This window comes from Oncorhynchus keta, chromosome 19 (assembly GCF_023373465.1).
Source record: "Oncorhynchus keta strain PuntledgeMale-10-30-2019 chromosome 19, Oket_V2, whole genome shotgun sequence".
In the NCBI taxonomy this organism is placed as follows: domain Eukaryota; kingdom Metazoa; phylum Chordata; class Actinopteri; order Salmoniformes; family Salmonidae; genus Oncorhynchus; species Oncorhynchus keta.
Genome location: NC_068439.1, coordinates 62,216,584 through 62,234,607, shown reverse-complemented (window position 1 = coordinate 62,234,607; position 18,024 = coordinate 62,216,584). Strand labels below are relative to the sequence as shown.

The 18,024-nt window shown below is 46.1% G+C and overlaps 1 protein-coding gene across 3 annotated transcripts in view; it reads left to right on the top strand.

Moving 5' to 3' along the window:
- The window catches only part of aig1 (androgen-induced 1 (H. sapiens)), a 50,624-nt gene that overhangs the window by 30,355 nt on the left and 2,245 nt on the right, over positions 1 to 18,024 (top strand). For all 3 annotated transcript variants that reach the window (XM_035794173.2, XM_035794172.2, XM_052470973.1), the window contains one exon: positions 8,689 to 8,804. In XM_035794173.2, the coding sequence (XP_035650066.2) occupies positions 8,689 to 8,804 (116 nt within the window). The remainder of the gene's footprint in view (positions 1 to 8,688; positions 8,805 to 18,024) is intronic.

Below are 18,024 nucleotides of genomic sequence, written 5' to 3'. Positions count from 1 at the left end.
AGTTTACATCATTATGGGACCTCCATTTATTCAAATGGAGCTAATTAGTTGATATGAAAGTATAAAAGTAATTCCTTAATATGATCACAGAGGGGCCATTCTAATGAGGGAGGTCCACTATCATACAAGAGAACATAACATGGGGGCTGTGTCTGGCTCTGCTGTGTATCTCTGGAAGAGGCCCTGTGAGTGTCAGCACTGTCCCAGCCAGCATGTTAGAGAGGCAGGGAGGTGACATGTGTTCATGGTTGACAGGTGTCCAGCTGACAGCTCCTCCACGGGGGGGGGGCTCTCTACCCCAGCTCTCATCACCTCTGGCCTGGCCACTGCCTCTGGAGCCTCAGCCTGTCCTGTCATGGACACACACACAGTGGTGATGAGCTGAAGAGGCTCGTAGGGGGCGCAGAGCTGCTCCCCCTGCCATCCCGACTGCAGGGCCCTCATCAGAGACACTTCCTCCAGTGTCAGAGGGGATCATCGATATTTGAGTGTGTGTTTTTTCAAATTCGGACAGGAAAGTGAGCGATTACAAGATGATGAGGGCTGTGGACATCTGCAGACTCAGCTGAAACCAAGGCCTTTCTTACAGTCATTAACTGAAGATTTTTAGTTTTTATCAAAGATTCCCTGTAATTAGCATTTCGTGATTAACTAATCAGGCAAATGTAATTAACTAGTAAATTGGGGCACCAAGGAAAATATTCAGATTACATAGTTATAATTTTCCTAATACAACTTTTCAGATATTTTAATATCTGTTCATTTAGTCTTCTGATTAATGACTTATTATTTATTTCACCTCACGTTAGTCTCATTCCTAAGGTCGTAAATTGTTGGTTATCTGCACGAACCCAGTCTTAAATGATTTATTTACTAACTAAGTCATTCACAGAAATGCATAAACAAACAGTAGATAGTTACAAGGAAATGTTAACGGAGTTGCGGCTTGGTGTACAAAAGGGAAGTGGGGGTTGACTGAGATAAGACACACAGTTGAAAATTATAACAATTGAAATGCTAATCCTTCGCACATGAACGCTCACTCATTGCAATCAATATATATATATTTACGCTCAGTGTGTTGTCAGGATCTCTGTTGAAAAGTTGGAGAGTTTGTTGGAGAGTTTGTCCGCCCTCTCTGTCGTGGTTAGAATGGATAGTTCAGAGTGACATTCATTTATGTCATTTTGGATAGATGTTTCGGCGGTTTTCGGTCTTCGCGTTCAATGATACCGAATTCCTAGCTGCAGACTAGTAATTAATTTCAAAGACTTGTTCTTATTCTGTCGATATCGATAGTCTAAGAGTTTAACCACGTGGGATGGTTAAAAGATTCAGCAGTCTGGTCTCAAATCTTGGCCCTCTCGTTATTGAAGTAAGCTGGTCTGGAACCTTTGTCCTCTCGTAATTGAGAGCAACATGGTCTGTTGAGAAATTCTCAAGGTGGGGGTTTTATTCGGAATTGCAGAAAAGGGCCTGTCCCAGGATGCCCCACCATAACTGTGCTCATGGGCGGTCCTCTGATTTAGTTAAACTGCAAAGGGAATTGGAGTTTCCTTCATTAAACAGTCCAAAATCACATGACACAATTTCACAAACAGTATCATCCTCACTCATTCATCTTATACAACAATTAGATATCTGAGGCTATTATATAAACATTGTTATGGTAATATGGCCATATTGTCTCCCATGAGTTTACAAAATTGTACCAAACAGACCAGTTCGTAGCTGGAGGTGGGTGGAAGGTGGAAGAAATTCATTTTTTCTCTCTATGAAACTTTTCTCTCTCTCTCTCTCTCTCTCTATACTGTGGCCATGAGGAGATAATCTCCTCCAGGAATTTACGACCTCTCTCTGACCACAGCAGCCTGGGTGTAGGAGACAGGGGGGTAGGGGGATGGTACCTAGAAAAGGGCTGGTGCAGAGGTAGGGGTGCTCGTGTAACAGTATAACTTTAGACCGTCCCCTCGCCCATACCCGGGCGCGAACCAGGGACCCTCTGTACACATCAACAACAGTCACCCAAGGGGAACCACTACTTCAAGGTCTCAGAGCAAGTGACGTCACCGTTTGAAACGCTATTTAGCGCACACCACCGCTAACTAGCTAGCCGTTTCACATCCGTTACACTCGCTGTACCCAAAGACGGCAACGTCATGACACTAGCTCCTGACTGACCTTATTTAAGTGAAAACAGAGAGGCAACTCATTGTTAAACACTATAATGTAGTGCTCTCAGAGCCCTGTCTGCCGTGCAGATGCTTACCGCGGGGGAACATTTTGAGGGGAGATTTTGCTGAAAATAATCTGACTCTACCTTGCTGCTTGGGCCAGCTGTGTGTGAAGCGGGAGAACAGATGTGCACGGTGTCTGAGAGAGACAGATTCAGTTAGCCGGAGAGAACCAACCCAACTTCTCCAACAACCCAGTGAGGGAAGGAAAGAGAGAGAGAGAGAGAGAGTGAGAGACATCGGGAAAAAAAAGAGAGAGGCTGAGAGGGAAGATAGAGAAAGAGAGAGAGAACACGAGTGTTCAATGGTATTGATTTTCCACCAGAAAAACAATCATTTCCCGTGTTCTCTGCACTGCTATTTCCTTCTGGTTTGCAGACTGCTGGGGGATTACTTAAAAAATATCAATAATTGCAGGTCAATTTTTTTGGATGCTAATATTTCAGGGCAGTTTGAGGCGCAGTGGTGTACAATATCATGATTGAGTCGCCGGCCACATTAAACCTGGAAAAGTTACTAAGTTAAGTTCCCCCGTCCAAACCCTGTCATTAAAACGGGTGCATAGCTGGCTCACTAGCTCATCCTTGACAACTGGGAAAATATTTACTCATCTCGACTCAGTGAACGATGGCCGTTTCACAGCTTGCTTTTTTTGCCCATTGTTCCCAAAGCCGATGTAAATCTTACTGCGTGAGCAAATCAGTTAGAGAAACACAAAGACCTTTAGTGTGACTCTGCTTTCGCAGTACATTTCCAAACATTTGTGAGAATGCGTTCACTACCCTGTTGGTGAGATGGCAGCAGGTGAGGTGTGATGCATCCGCGCATTCAATGCTGCGAGTTGGCTCCTCAATGCTGCGCGTTGGCTCCTCAATGCTGCGCGTTGGCTCCTCAATGCTGCGCGTTGGCTCCTCAATGCATAATACGAATGTGAAGTCTTGACACTTGGCTTTCTCACTTATCATACGCTCCTTGGTGTTTTCAGAGCGCAGTGAGACCTGCTCCTCTCTTCCTCTCTCTTTCTTTCTCCCCAGTGTTTGTGTTTGACATGGCCTATCCTGTTTTAGCCCTGGACCACTTGAGTGACTTGCTCTTTTTTTTGTAAGAGGGGATTTTCCACAGACAGTACTGGCATCCAGACCATAGGTCTCTGAGAGCTCCTCAGTCTGGTGGTCAGAGAGAGAGAGTGAGAGAGACAGAGACTGTCACATCAGATTCATAAAACAAGGATAAAATAAAACATGACTGAGTCATTTGAAATCCTGGATACAAACATGTGGGCGGGGGTTGACAATGCACCTTCCGGCCATATCAATTAATTTCCACCCTGTCCAGACTGAGAGGAGCTGAAAGGAGAGGAGCAGGGACACAAACCGAACAGACTCTCCTTATCAGCATTGGTGTTTGCGGTATAATGAGAATGAGCATACCCCTGGAGGTATTTTCTAGAGATTGCGTTGCTGACGGGGGAAGAGGGGCTACGAGGTCATGTGAGCCCTCTGTTGACTGGGAGCTGCTGAGAGTGTGTTGCGTGGGTTGGTGGAGGGTGGGCAGGTGGTGGAGTGCGGCTGGAGGGAGGGAGCAGTGTGTGTGGGGGGGAGGGGGGACTCTACACCCGACCTTGGGAGGGAGCGCTATTTCTGTCACCCAATACCCTCTGGGAGCCCTTCACTAGGCCAACAGGCATCCCATCACGCCCACTGCAGCAAAATAACTCTGGTGTCCACAATCCCACAATGCCCTGACGGCAGCACACACACGGGCTGGCCTGGCAGGGAGGGAGGGGAGAAGGGGGAGAGCTCATGACACTAAGTACACAGGGTGAAATAAGTGACTTAAGCATGTCAAGCATCTTGTCACTGATTAGAAAGGGAACTGAGAGCCCAGTCAATAATTCATGCTCTATCTATGTGACAGGAGAGGTGGAGGGGAGGGTCGCTCTCACCTCCCAATGTCAGCTAACCTACTGAAGGTTCACTCACCGTAGGGGGGGTAAGAAAAGACACCGTGTCTCCAGTGTTTGTACATACTTACATTCTCATTGTCACTTCGAGTTATTGCCACAAGCACAGAAATCAAGTGCATCAGCTGATATTGCACCAATCAGATTCCTCATTCTACCTTAACATGGCTGTCTATTTAGTCAATCAAGTTCTGCACACACATTCTCTGATGGCTGCCGCGCACAAGCTATGCGCTGGTGTTGCTGGTGGCATGCTATTGTTGTTACATGCTCTACCCGCCACGCATGTCTGTTTCCTGCTTACCCACCCCGGACTCCACCTGTTTGCGCACTGCTTTTGTTTTCGGCCACAGGGTTTTGCACATCGTTTTTGGCTCACTGTCTGTAATTGTTATTATCTTACCATGATGCATGCTCTAGCAGTGAGCTACCCCAAAGGAGCAGAGCTCAATGCCAAGACTAATGCATTGCATGCATTGTAATCTTTCTTGAATATGTGGCATTTCCTGTCTGAACCAGTTCATTTGTGTATGGATAGTCTAATGTAACAGAGTCAGTCGTGACAGCAATGGAACGGCAGGAGGAGTCTTTGTGGCTTCAGAAGTGAAGCTCTCTCTTGTTGTCTATTTATTTGTTCTCTGGTTGTCCATTGTGTGTGGTGGCTGTGGTAATTACCATACTTTGCATAGCATACACTCAGAGGTCCTCAAAATATGTCCCCAGCACTTGGATAGCAGTAGCAGACAATAATGACAATAGAAGTACCAGTAGCTGAGGCTTCACACTCCTGACCGCAGGGTGCCTGGTTCAAATCCCAACCAGGCTACAGCTGTGAAAGCCTTGTGTGATAAAATTCACCCTAATTGCTCTGTGGGGAAACGGAGAGCCTGAGTAGCTTCCAGGGTATCTTCACTGTGGACCAGGGCATCTGCCAAGCAACATGTTCAATGGAAATCATAGACCTCTCCATTGCATGAATTAATAAGCATTGTCAGGAAGCATGAGACCAAAGCTCATCATGGACATGGTTTTATATGGCAAGTCAAAATAAATTAAGTGTGAGTGATATTGGCGGGGAGAGTTGTTCTTGGAGCCTGTGTTAAAACCACCTTCCTTCACTGGCCTGGGTCTGTTGTGGGAGAACTCTTCTCAGAAGTGCTAACTAAACTCTCTCTACCCTCTCTGCACTACTCCGCTTAATCCTGCTTGGCCTTTCGATGATGGCCATTACTGCTCAAGTAAACCCATACTGTAAATCTAGAGGTTATTCTTGCCTCAGCGTTTAGATAAACTCTGTCTGAAAAAGTGTCCATGTCTCCGTGCCTACGCATTTATATTAGAGAAAAAGGAGATTGAGATAGCAAGTGAGAGGGAAAGACAGATAGATAAGTGAGCGAGACTTTGACTCTGACACAAACCATGCACAGCACAGCACGCTCTCCCTGGGAACATTTGCAACTCCAGGAGAGCAGAGCGGTGGAAGAGCTTCTCTCTCCTGAAAGGGAGTATGTAATGTCTCTGTGGAGATGAGGTACTTCTTACCTCATTTGCACTTCCAGCATCTGCGTGGAACTGCCGCGCATCAAGGTTCACTCTCAGGCTATAGCACAGGAGAGATGTATGGATGTGTCTATCTCCCCCACATGTCACGATCAATCCTCTATAGTGTCTTTATTTTCACATGCTCAGGATACAACAGGTGTAGAACAGCACAGTGAAACGCTTACTTGGAGCTCTTTCCCAACAATGCACAATAAAAGTCATGATATAGAAGAAGAAAAAACATGAGAAATATGAGAATAAAATCAAATGAAAAACAGGAGAAGGTCAGTTCCAGAGTCCAGTGTGCAGGGGTAGTGGAGGGAGGTAGGTTTCTACATGTACACAGAGGTAAAAGTGACTAGTAGCAGGATATATACCAATGGTGATAATTATCGCTATAGCAGCAGCGTATGTTGTGAGTGGGTGTTTGCATGGTGATGAGTGTAAGTGTATGTGTGTGTGTGACTATGTGAGTATGCGTGTGGGAGAAGAGTGTAGATGTGTGCCTCAGTGGGTAGAGATCTGTGGATGAGACCTGTGGATGAGATCTGCGGATGAGACCTGTGGATGAAACTTGTGGATGAGACCTGTGGATGAGATCTGTGGATGCGCATAGAGGTCAAAGATAGGAGGGGAGTGTGTGTGTGTGTGTGTGTGTGTGTGTGTGTGTGTGTGTGTGTGTGTGTGTGTGTGTGTGTGTGTGTGTGTGTGTGTGTGTGTGTGTGTGTGTGTGTGTGTGTGTGTGTGTGTGTGTGTGTGTGTGTGCGTGCGTGCGTGCGTGCGTGCGTGCGTGCGTGCGTGTGTGCGCACTCACTGTGACTGGCTTAGCCTCAGTCTACACCCTACCCATTGTGTGTGTGTGTCCTGAGCGCAATTCAATAGTTTTTAGGGAGCTTCATTTGTGTGACCAGGACATGGTAGAATAGGTTATGTTCTGCTGTAGTGTGGTGAGAGGCCAGTAAGAGGTGTAATAAATAACATTGAATAGCATTTACTGGCACATTAATGAGGAGTTGAGGGTAAACCTCCGTTTCTGGGGCAGAGCCGTGTAATGCCAACATGACAGGTATTTAAGAGCAGATTAGACTGGAACATGGCTCATTGATAGTCATTGTTATAATGCAGTGTACAGAACATTGGGTCAACTGAGGCTAGACTGGTATGTGAGGAGATTCTTCTGTTGGGCTGAATGTAAGAAGGCTGCCATCTGGTGACTGGTGTAAGTAATGCATACATGGAAAGACCAGTGTCCTCCATCAAGCTTTGAACTGGTTATGAACCATTGGAGCGCTGTAAGCTTGGTTTTAAAGTCCTAGCTTATAGGCCCACATACCAATGACCAAAGCACAGTTAATGGCATTCTCACCACATGGTTACATGGGCCTAGTATCCACGACCATTCACACTTTTGAATGAACAGAAAACTACCAAAAAATGTTGGATGAACCACACATTAATACTGTATTATGAACCCAGGCCTCCTCTGGCCCACTCAGTGGAAATGTATGTTCAGGGAGCTGATTTTGATTTCAATTAGCACAGGAGAGAGGTCTCTCAACTGTGACCCTCCACATCCCCCACCAATGGCTAGAGCACCTTTAGAGATACTGTCATTAGCTCCCATTTGCTATTAGTCACATGCAACATTTCCTCCACGGCCACCCAGCCTGTGTCTTTGTCAATGACAGCCTGGTTTTCATTCTGTTTCTGCTTGATACCAACTTATTTGGTGTGACAATGAAAAAATAATCGTCTGAATCAGAAACAGCTAGAAGCAAGGTTAACTGTAGTATGCTGCACTGTACAAAATAGCCTGTTTCCATGGCTGCTGCCTGTTTCAATGTTCTCTCAAACTTCCCACTTCCTCTATTTCTAATCAGCCGTGCACAGACACTTAGACACACACACACACGTTACGTAATGGTTCTATTCCTGACAGAGCGCAGGTGGTCTATAAGAACAGCAGGTGAGTCATGAGCACATTGATTAAAGAGAGGGAGCATCACTCAGTGTGTGCGGTAGGGGCGACAAGGTGGGCTCTACCGGGCCCCAGCGGTCTGCTGGTTTCAGCTAGGTGAAAAAACATGGTAAAAAATAGCAGCACACACACACCACGAAATATTAAAGCGTATTAATAGTTCATGTTATCTCTCTGCCCGCCTACTCTGCAAACACATCTGTACCATGCTGGAGCATCCTTAGCGGCAGACTCCAGAAAATATCTGATCCTTTGAGCACATTGGAGGAAAACAGGCCCCACATCCTGAGCCAAAGCAAGCAGATTACTGAATTATTGAAAGTCACAACAGTAAAATGTCAGCGAGGTCCGTCAGACAGACAACATAAGAGGAGAGCGGTGGGGATTTGAATCATGAGACACTCACTCTGGAGAGCAGAGCACTCGTCTCTACGCAGCAGCATCACACGTCATCTGTTTAACGTCTCCCACACACACGGCTCAATAAAAAACGTCATTACTCTCTTATGACCCTGCGCTCAATGTCCCAGACTGACAGAGCTTCTAGACTCCCACTGTTTACATGAACCTATCTATAGGCTGTCTGCCTGAGTGCCTCATCATAACATCTCTCTCTCTCTCTCTCTCTCTCTCTCTCTCTCTCTCTCTCTCTCTCTCTCTCTCTCTCTCTCTCTCTCTCTCTCTCTCTCTCTCTCTCTCTCTCTCTCTCTCTCTCTCTCTCTCTCTCTCTCTCTCTCTCTCTCTCTCTCTCTCTCTCTCTCTCTCTCTCTCTCTCTCTCTCTCTCTCTCTCTCTCTCTCTCTCTCTCTCTCTCTCTCTCTCTCCCTGCTGTAAAGCCATACTGTGTGGTACTAATGTATCATGTCTCAATCGTTGTCACTGAGCCTGAGGTGAGACATGTACCGTGTCGCTAATACCAACTAGCTATCTGTGAGTGGCTAACGAGTGTTCTCTCTGTGTTCTCTGCTCCAGCACACAACCGTCCTCCCCTTCATCATCATTGAGATGAGGACCACGCACCACCAGTATCCCAGCAGGCCTTGTGGAACGATAGCTGTGTGCAGCTTTGCCGTGGGATACGTTATATGGTAAGAGCCCCTTTCCTCCAACAATGGCAGGCTGAACTCTTCCTCGGTTTGTGTTGCTAATTGATAAGAGACCATAAAAGGCTAGCCCTGGGCTAAGGGAGATTTAAGCGAGTGTTCACACTTGCACATTCTAAAGTGGGCTAGCATCAACCCTGCTCCGGAGCAGAGGGTTAGTACCCACTTTTCGGATTTAGACCCAGATCAAACACGGTGCCAAAATAGCCCGTGTGAAATAGGTTTCAGAACAATGCCTAGAATGCTTACTGTTCAATCACAAAAGATGAAATGTCACTTAATCGACATATGCTTGTGATGCCTGTAATCGTTCTGCACGTTATTTTGATAAGTAAATTCATACTATTTAATCCTTCTTCCTGAGGACAAAAAAACAAAACATTGGTTGCTATATCTAACAAAAATGGTTGGTGTACAGCAGGCTGTCTACCATCTTCTCACTTCAACTAAAGGTCAACTACAACTGAAAACTCAACAGCCGGATGGGCAGTAAACGCACCATTTGTCTGTTTCCATAGATTTTCTATTTACATATAATTGGATATATCCATAATTATAGTATTGTTGCATGATTTCACCTGGATCAGAAAAGTTGATGTATCATTCGCCATAGCACTCTCCTGTACAGGGGCGAGATCGAATTTCAAAAGTGAAACATTGTTTCTGAGGTTAGACAGGCAGACAGCAAGTTTTATACAAACCATTACTGTTGGAAATCAATGGTCGGCTAGCTAGAAGCAAGATGAAATCATGTGTTAATTAATGTCTAATTGCTTATATTATTGTGTTTGTCTATTAGCCTACACTGTAAAACATTTCCTGTCATTTGTACTGTAAAATACTGGCAGCACTGTAGCCAGAAGGTTACTGTAAATTTACATTGAATTACTTACAGCACATAAGCCAATACATTACTGTAGATTTACAAGAACTTAACTTTAACACAAATGTACAGCATATTACTGGAACACCTGACCACAGCGACATGATGTGTTTCTAGATTTTACAGTGGAAGCACAGTGGTTAGTAAAATCTTGTAGATGTACAGTGCAAGTAGCTTGTGCTAACGACGGGCAGTATTTCTGTTACATAGAGTTGATATACTGTATGTATTTCAAAACATGCAATTCCTATTTTTTTATTTGTGGCCTGAACTACAATTCATGTGACCTATTTTATAACGGTTTAATTAGAATACACATATTTTCTAATACAAATATATACTTGCAAGTAGCCCGCAGAACTACAACATTCTCTGTAACGGTAACATCATATTTTTACTGGCTATGACTATGGTATATTCTTGTTTAACTTAGTTTAATACGCTGGCTGTAAGTCGCTCTGGATAAGAGTGTCTGCTAAATGATCAAATTGTAAATGTGAAAATGGACACTTGCAAAGCACGCTGGATATTATTCTAAGCACCTTTGCCCCCAAACGAGGCCACATTTGATTAAAATACAAATAGTTTGAGGGCGGACCTCATTAGAATAATAACCAGCAGTGTGCTTTGCAAATGTTCATTTTTAACATTTCCATTTTGGTCATTTAGCAGACGCTCTGGTCGAAGGCGACATACAGTCAGTGCATTCCTCTACGGTTGATTCAAAAACAGCACATCACAGTCAGTGCATTCCTCTACGGTTGATTCAAAAACAGCACATCACAGTCAGTGCATTCCTCTACGGTTGATTCAAAAACAGCACATCACAGTCAGTGCATTCCTCTACGGTTGATTCAAAAACAGCACATCACAGTCAGTGCATTCCTCTACGGTTGATTCAAAAACAGCACATCACAGTCAGTGCATTCCTCTACGGTTGATTCAAAAACAGCACATCACAGTCAGTGCATTCCTCTACGGTTGATTCAAAAACAGCACATCACAGTCAGTGCATTCCTTTACGGTTGATTCAAAAACAGCACATCACAGTCAGTGCATTCCTCTACGGTTGATTCAAAAACAGCACATCACAGTCAGTGCATTCCTCTACGGTTGATTAAAAAAAAGCACATCACAGTCAGTGCATTCCTCTACGGTTGATTCAAAAAAAGCACATCACAGTCAAAACGACTAACACGTTTCTGTGATCGTTTGTGGGAAGGTGTTGTAGTTAAGGATACCTTGGTCTTCCACATATCCTGTATTTGTTACAAGTTACCTTTTGAATGTATCTTTGCCTATCTCTGGCTACATTACTGTAAAATTCACAGTAACTTCCCACCAGCGTACTGGAAAATGCAGAGCAATGACAGTACAATACTGTAAAATTAGGCTACTATAATGTAAGAAAGTAAATGCTACTGTAATCATGTTGATATTTTACAGTACTTTACTATAATTACATTGGATTAGTACAAGCAGGTTGGCTGCTAGGTATTTGTATATTACAGCCTATTTATGAATATGTGGTGTTTTACATCACTTGCACTTCTAGAGGCCTAAACAAAAGCTCCCAAACTGGATGTGACTACAGGGGAAAACATATCGAAAAGGACATGGCTTCATTTCCAACCATTAAAGACTTGCAGCCACTCTGATCCGTCCCATAATCTGTCCCCTATACATTTCATTGTTAGGGAACTACTACCACATATCACTTAAATTGGTACAGCACTCTCACTAAGGGGTGCAACAAGTATAGCCTCTTACAAGGCACGCCTCAACTTTGGTTCATGAGCCACAACAATACCATGCACCCACAAAAGTTTTTTGCAGCTCAAAAATTACAGTATGGTACTGTATTCTGTGAGGTGGTACTGAATTACAGTAAATTACTGACAGCACACTGGCCAGTAAATTACTGTAGATTTACAGGACGAATATACAAAAATATGGTATGGTACTTCATTCTGTGGGCTACTGCATTCTCACTAATAGGGTGCAACAAATATAGCCTCTTACAAGGCACGCCTGTAGAATGTCACTGTAAAATTGCTGTAATTGTACAGCAGAGTAGCAGAATGCCATTGAGCCCTCATAATGCATTGCTCTTTACAGTACTATACTCTAGTATAGAGTTACAGTAGCTAACTAAAAGTTTTGCTGTAAATGTACAACAATTTGTTACAGTGCAGTGCTTTGGAATACAAGTGTGAATCCTTAGCACAGGGCTACAGTTTAGCCCAGGTTTAACAAATGCTTGTGTGAACACAGGCTAAACTAGCCCAGGGCTAAGATAGCCAGGGGCTCAGAACAATGCAGTGTGAAAAGGCCTAAAATGTTATTGTCCATTTCCACTTGGGGCCATTAAAACAGACTCTTCAAAACAGGCATAGGACACATACTGTACAGAACAGAGAAACCATCACAGCAGCATCACAGTATAAATACTCTATACTGTGTGTCTTGATGATGAATGTGATCTGTGTGGCTAATGAGAAGACAGGGATGTCCAGCCGCCCCGCCCCTCCCCTCTGCTTCTCCAGGCCCGGAGGTCTGGCAGCTAGCTCCATTCCCACGTTCCTCATGGCTCTGTCCCTCCACGCACTTATGATGGATGACCTTCTCCGAGCATGGTAACACACAGTCTCTGCTGCAGAAAAAACAGCCTCTAAACCTCCTCTATCAGTCAAGAAAGAGAGAAAGAAAGAGAGAGGGGGGGGGGGGATCTGTCTCTGGTCTGGCAGAGAGGCCTACCTTGTGACAACACATGTTACAGAACCAGAGGACCAGACCCTAGTCCTGAGTACGGCACATTTAATGCTCTCAGAGAGGAGAGGCTTGGAGCCGAGGGAGCCCTCTACTGCAGCCATAGCTAACCAGGGCCGACAGCAAGGAGAAGGGGATTTGCCAGACCCACCTGACGTATAGGAGCCTTAGGCAACAAACACCTCTCTTCATTTTAATCCCTGGCTCAATGAAGATGATTATATCCCCACACGTCTCACAGGTTCAGAGAATCTGCCTCGTTTCCCTATGCTAGAGTTGGGTAAATCCATAGGCAGTCTTCACAGGAGGCTGGTGGCACCTTCATTGGGGAGGACGGACTCGTGGTAATGGCTGGAGCAAAATGAATAGAATGGTATCAAATATATCCAACTTGGTTTCCATGTGTTTGATGTCATTCCATTCGCTCCGTTCCAGCCATTATTATGAGCCGTCCTCCCCTCAGCAGCCTCCACTGGCTGCCTTAAATGGGGATTCCCAGCCAGGGAGTTACAGAGAGAGAGGGGGAGGGGAATAGACAGAGAGAGCGAAAGAGAAAGATGTCAAGCCTAAAGTAGGACGAGCAGCTTCAGTGGCAGACATGTCTTATCTGTACAGTCTGCATAGTCTAAAATCTAGTCTAAAATCCCTCTTGGTTAGGAAGGAATTATACGGAACGTAATAAAAGAGCATAGAGGTCAACGGATGTAACAACTAATGTAACTGTTAGAAACCACCTTGTTTACCTCCACATGTGCAACTTGAAGACTGAAAAGTGCCATTCAACTAATTGCCCAATTATTGAATTCAGCTAATTGAAGCATTTCCATAATTCACAGCCTTACTGACGCCCAACAACTTCCGTCTGTGGACTCAAGTATGTGCAATTTTTCATATTAGTGGGATCAGCTGTATTGTGCAGCAGCCTCGGGCCAGGGTAAGGGCCAGGGTAAGGGCCAGGGTAAGGGCCAGGGTAAGGGCCAGTCCAGTTTCACCTTGAGTGATTGCTTTGGAATCAGGGGAGGCTGTGAGTGGGCCAGCTGACGCACTGGACTCTGGCGCCTCTCACTAATGTGCCCTTGTCCAGTACTGTATGCGCTCTCTCTCCCTGAGATCTCCCCTGGCAGTGTCTTGCTCCTTGAGACCTGCCCTGGCAGTGTCTCTCTCTCTCTGAGATCTCTCCAAGCAGTGTCTCTCCCTGAGACTTCTCCAAGCAGTTTCTCTCTCCCTGAGACCTCTCCAAGCAGTGTCTCTCTCTCTCTCTGAGACTCTCCTATCAGTGGCTCTCTCTCTGAGACCTCTCCTAGCAGTGTCTATCCTTGAGACCTCCTCCAGCAGTCTCTCTCTCTCTATGAGATCTCTCCTAGCAGTGTCTCTCTCATCTGAGACCTCTCCTAGCAGTTTCTCTCTCCCTGAGACCTCTCCAAGCAGTGTCTCTCTCTCTCTCTGAGACTCTCCTAGCAGTGTCTCTCTCTCTGAGACCTCTCCTAGCAGTTTCTCTCTTCTCTGAGACCTCTCCTAGCAGTGTCTCTCTCTCATAGACCTCTCCCAGCAGTGTCTCTCTCCCTGAGACCTCTCCTTGCAGTGTCCCTCTCTCTGAGACCTCTTCTCGAGACCTCTCCTAGCAGTGTATCTCTCTCTGAGATCTCTCATAGCAGTGTCTCTCTCATCTGAGACCTCTCCAATCAGTGTCTCTCTCTCTGAGATCTCTCCTAGCAGTGTATCTCTCTCTCTGAGACCTCCCCTAGCAGTCTCTCTCATCCGAGACCTCTTCAAGCAGTGTCTCGCTCTCTGAGACCTCTCCTAGCAGTGTCTCTCTCTCTGAGACCTCTCCTAGCAGTTTCTCTCTCTCTGAGATCTCTCCTAACAGTGTCTCTCTCCCTGAGACCTCTCCTAGAAGTGTCTATCCTTGAGACCTCCCCTAGCAGTGTCTCTCTCCCTATGATCTCCCCTAGAAGTGTGTCTCTCTTCTCTGAGACCACTCTTAGCAGTGTCTCTCTCTCTGACCTCCTCTAGCAGTCTCTCTCATCTGAGACCTCTTCAAGCAGTGTCTCTATCTCTGATACCTCTCCCAGCAGTGTCTCTCTCTCTGAGATCTCTCCTAGCAGTGTCCCTCTCTCTGAGACCTCTCTTAGCAGTGTCTCTCTCCCTGACACCTCTCCTTGAAGTGTCTATCCTTGAGATCTCTCCTAGCAGTGTCTCTCTCTCTCTCTCTCTCTATCTGAGACCTCTCCTAGCAGTGTCTCTCTCCCTGACACCTCTCCTATCAGTGTCTCTCCCCCTGAGATCTCCCTTAGAAGTGTCTCTCTCTTCTCTGAGACCTCTCCTATCAGTGTCTCTCTCTCTCTGAGACCTCTCCTATCAGTGTCTCTCTCTCTCTGACACCTCTCCTAGAAGTCTCTATCCTTGAGACCTCTCCTAGCAGTGTCTTTCTCTCTCTATCCGAGACCTCTCCTAGCAGTGTCTCTCTCCCTGACACCTCTCCTAGCAGTGTCTCTCCCCCTGAGATCTCCCTTAGAAGTGTCTCTCTCTTCTCTGAGACCTCTCCTAGCAGTGTCTCTATCTCTGAGACCTCTCATAGCAGTGTCTCTCTCTCTGAGACCTCTTCTAGCAGTGTCTCTCTCTCTGAGACCTCTCCTATCAGTCTCTCTCTCTCTCTCTGAGATCTCACCTAGCAGTGTCTCTTTATCTGAGACCTCTCCTAGCAGTGTATCTCTCTCTGAGATCTCTCATAGCAGTGTCTCTTTCTCTGAGACCTCTTCTAGCAGTGTCTCTCTCTCTGAGACCTCTCCTAGCAGTGTCTCTCTCTCTCTCTGAGACCTCTCCTATTAGTGTCTCTATCTCTGAGACCTCTGCCAGCAGTGTCTCTTTCTCTGAGACCTCTCCTATTAGTGTCTCTCTCTCTGAGATCTCACCTAGCAGTGTCTCTCTCTGAGATCTCTCATAGCAGTGTCTCTTTCTCTTAGACCTCTCCTTGCAGTCTCTCTCTCTCTCTGAGATCTCTCTGAGCAGTGTCTCTCTATCTGTTACCTCTCCCAGCAGTGTCTCTCTCTCTGAGACCTCTCCTAGCATTGTCTCTCTCTCTCTCTCTCTCTATCCGAGACCTCTCCTAGCAGTGTCTCTCTCCCTGACACCTCTCCTATCAGTGTCTCTCCCCCTGAGATCTCCCTTAGAAGTGTCTCTCTCTTCTCTGAGACCTCTCCTAGCAGTGTCTCTATCTCTGAGACCTCTCATAGCAGTGTCTCTCTCTCTGAGACCTCTTCTAGCAGTGTCTCTCTCTCTGAGACCTCTCCTATCAGTGTCTCTCTCTCTCTCTCTCTCTGAGATCTCACCTAGCAGTGTCTCTTTATCTGAGACCTCTCCTAGCAGTGTCCCTCTCTCTGAGACCTCTCCTAGCAGTGTCTCTCTCTCTCTGAGACCTCTCCTATTAGTGTCTCTATCTCTGAGACCTCTGCCAGCAGTGTCTCTTTCTCTGAGACCTCTCCTATTAGTGTCTCTCTCTCTCTGAGATCTCACCTAGCAGTGTCTCTCTCTGAGATCTCTCATAGCAGTGTCTCTTTCTCTTAGACCTCTCCTTGCAGTCTCTCTCTCTCTCTGAGATCTCTCTGAGCAGTGTCTCTCTATCTGTTACCTCTCCCAGCAGTGTCTCTCTCTCTGAGACCTCTCCTAGCAGTGTCTCTCTCTCTGAGACCTCTCCTACCAGTGTCTCTCTCTCTGAGATCTCTCCTAGCAGTGTCCCTCTCTCTGAGACCTCTCTTAGCAGTGTCTCTCTCCCTGACACCTCTCCTTGAAGTGTCTATCCTTGAGACCTCTCCTAGCAGTGTCTCTCTCTCTCTCTCTCTCTCTCTATCTGAGACCTCTCCTAGCAGTGTCTCTCTCCCTGACACCTCTCCTAGCAGTGTCTCTCTCTCTCTCTCTATCCGAGACCTCTCCTAGCAGTGTCTCTCTCCCTGACACCTCTCCTATCAGTGTCTCTCCCCCTGAGATCTCCCTTAGAAGTGTCTCTCTCTCTTCTCTGAGACCTCTCATAGCAGTGTCTCTCTCTCTGAGACCTCTCCTAGCAGTGTCCCTCTCTCTGAGACCTCTCCCAGCAGTGTCTCTCTCCCTGAGACCTCCCCTAGCAGTGTCTCTCTCTCTCTCTCTGAGACCTCTCCTAGCAGTGTGTCTCTCTCTGAGACCTCTCATAGCAGTGTCTCTTTCTCTGAGACCTCTTCTAGCAGTGTCTCTCTCTCTGAGATCTCTCATAGCAGTGTCTCTTTCTCTGAGACCTTTCCTAGCAGTGTCTCTCTCTCTGAGACCTCTCCTAGCAGTGTCTCTCTCTCTCTGAGATCTCTCATAGCAGTGTCTCTCTCTCTGAAACCTCTCCTAGCACTGTAATCTCTCTCTGAGACCTCTCCTATTAGTGTCTCTCTCTCTCTCTCTGAGATCTCACCTAGCAGTGTCTCTTTATCTGAGACCTCTCCTAGCAGTGTCTCTCTCTCTGAGACCTCTCCTATTAGTGTCTCTTTCTCTGAGACCTCTGCTAGCAGTGTCTCTTTCTCTGAGACCTCTTCTATTAGTGTCTCTCTCTCTCTGAGATCTTACCTAGCAGTGTCTCTTTCTCTTAGACCTCTCCTAGCAGTGTCTCTCTCTCTCTGAGATCTCACCTAGCAGTGTGTCTCTCTCTCTGATATCTCACCTAGCAGTGTCTCTTTCTCTGAGACCTCTCATAGCAGTGTCTCTTTCTCTGAGACCTCTCCTATTAGTGTCTCTCTCTCTCTCTCTCTGAGATCTCTCATAGCAGTGTCTCTCTCTCTGAGACCTCTTCCAGCAGTGTCTCTCTCTCAGACCTCTCCTCGCAGTGTCTCTCTCTCTCTGAGATCTCACCTAGCAGTGTGTCTCTCTCTGATATCTCACCTAGCAGTGTCTCTTTCTCTGAGACCTCTCATAGCAGTGTCTCTTTCTCTGAGACCTCTCCTATTAGTGTCTCTCTCTCTCTCTCTGAGATCTCTCATAGCAGTGTCTCTCTCTCTGAGACCTCTTCCAGCAGTGTCTCTCTCTCAGACCTCTCCTCGCAGTGTCTCTCTCTCTCTCAGACCTCTCCTTGCAGTGTCTCTCTCCTTTGAGGGCATGTTACCTCAATCCACTGACACTGATGGTCCTTCTAATGTCCTCTACCACTGTACTGTATCGGTAGTACTGTATGTTCAAGTATAGCATTACATGTACTGTATGTACTCCATTTCAGTGGTTCGGGCATAGTTTAGGACGGGTACGTTTATATCATCATCTCACTATTAAAAATGTTTAATCTGGATTCCTACAGTAAGACAACCATGTGGGTGTGCTGTCTGTCAGACACTCACTGGACCAGACTGAAAGGGATGTGGCTGGATACTCTAGAAGGCAGACAGACAAAGTGACACAGACAGTGGGTGGATGGATGGCAGCAACAAAGGATCTCCACTTTGGCCAACTTTGAGCCTCTATTGACACAGACAGCTGGCTGTAATATAAAAGTATAAACTCTGCACTCTCTCTCTTTCCTTATATCTTTGTCCTCTATCTCACCCCTAC